Below are 1,687 nucleotides of genomic sequence, written 5' to 3' on the forward strand. Positions count from 1 at the left end.
CCTACGCCGTCGCTGGCCACTCACGGCAGCCCAGCTCCAGGTCGAGCTGTTGTTCACCATCTTAGCTGTAGAGGGCGCAGCATCACTGGCCCATGTGGGAACTGAACCAGTGGCCCTGCTCCTCAGAGCTCATGCTCCCAAGCCAGCTCTTAACCAACTGAGCCACTCGGCCAGCCCTAGAATATCCCCTTTTGATTTCTCTCTAACCCCATTGGTCATTATTCAACTCCTTTGCTGGTTCTTCTCATCTCTCTAACCTCTCAGAGTTGGGATTCCTTAGTACTAGTTCCTTAGACCTTGCCTCTTTCCTATATACTCTTAACTCCCTTGGTGATGCTCAGTCTAATTCATAGCACCTAATTTAAACCTTTAGTCCAGACCTCTTAATTCCAGACTCATATCCCACTGCCTACTTGGTATCTCCTCTGGGTGTCTAATAGGCTTTTAGAACTTTTCATGTCTAAAACTGAGTTCCTAAATTTCCTCTTCAAACTTTCTTTTAGTCTACATGTTGGTCCAAGTCACCTTCATTTCTCTCCTGCTTCTCGGTCTCACTGCTTCTACCCTTGCCTTTTTCAGTGTGCTGTCAACATAGTAGCTCAAAACTCTCCCATGGCTTTCCTTTTTTAGTTTTATAGAGATTCTCGGGTTCCTTTACTATTATGAAATGCTGAATGCCTGCAATTATAAACTATATTTTCTCTACTTTATACCTGTTTTACTTGTTACAGTTTAGAATTTATGACATATTAATGTTCCTGGAGCTAGCATCCATTTAAAAACAGCCTCAACACTGAAGTTCTTGAATGAAGCAGGTTGATAGAAACTGTGAAGATGGCTTTGCATACAATATTGCTAGGATATCGTGTCCTAAATGTACATATCATAATTATGTTTTTTGAAAAATTTCTTATAGGCAAAATGTCAGCATTATAAGAAAAAACGAATGGAGCAAGAAGAAACTATTGCTTCTTTGCAAAAGGATATCTATAGATTAACAAAGGAGGATGAAGAGCGCATTGTCACTCAAAACAGAGTGTTTGCTTATCTCTGCAAAAGAGTTCCTCATACCATCTTGGATAGACAGTAATGTTTGCTTTGTAATTGATATGTAGATAGATTCATCATTTTTTTAAACTGATTTATCTGGGAGTAGTTATGTATATTTCTTATAAACTGGAGGAATCTTCCTCCTGTCCTCTCTCCTTTTTTTTTTTTTATGCCATTAACTTGTTGAAGAAACTAGCCAGTTGTCCTAAAGAAGTACATCTATCTCCTACATTTTCTTTAAACTGGAAGTTATTGCTAAATTCAGATTCAAGTATTTTTGGCAAAATACTTCATAGGTGGTAATGTATATTTAACATAGTGACATTGGGAGGCACAGAATGTCTAGTTGACTTACTCTTGGGGATGCTAAGATTGTTCAGGGGCTTACATAGTAACAATCTGATTTTTCCACTGTAAAATTCCCGTCATCCTTTCATCTAATGGATCCACCCATTGATGAGCTTGCAAAAAATGGTGATTTTTAAAAATTTTGTTATTTATTTTTTATTTGTTGCACTTCTTTCATAAAAAAAAAAAGAACCTTTCCTATCATTTTTGGGGGCTATTTGGTTGCCCTATATGGTTTTTTACAGGGAAGGTAGGATCAATGCTCAATTCTTTATTTTAATTCCCCCTT

General features: G+C 37.8%; 1 protein-coding gene across 10 annotated transcripts in view; it reads left to right on the forward strand.

Moving 5' to 3' along the window:
* The window catches only part of CEP70 (centrosomal protein 70), a 76,841-nt gene that overhangs the window by 19,716 nt on the left and 55,438 nt on the right, over window positions 1-1,687 (forward strand). For 2 of the 10 annotated variants that reach the window (XM_019663892.1, XM_019663889.1), the window contains exon 1: window positions 917-1,086. The exons of the other annotated variants lie outside the window; for them this stretch is intronic. In XM_019663892.1, coding sequence (XP_019519437.1) covers window positions 947-1,086 — 140 coding nt within the window. In that variant the 5' untranslated portion in view covers window positions 917-946. Of the gene's footprint in view, window positions 1-916; window positions 1,087-1,687 lie in introns of those variants that run through there. 10 annotated transcript variants of the gene reach the window in all.

Source organism: Hipposideros armiger, unplaced genomic scaffold (assembly GCF_001890085.2).
Source record: "Hipposideros armiger isolate ML-2016 unplaced genomic scaffold, ASM189008v1 scaffold_410, whole genome shotgun sequence".
Taxonomy (NCBI): domain Eukaryota; kingdom Metazoa; phylum Chordata; class Mammalia; order Chiroptera; family Hipposideridae; genus Hipposideros; species Hipposideros armiger.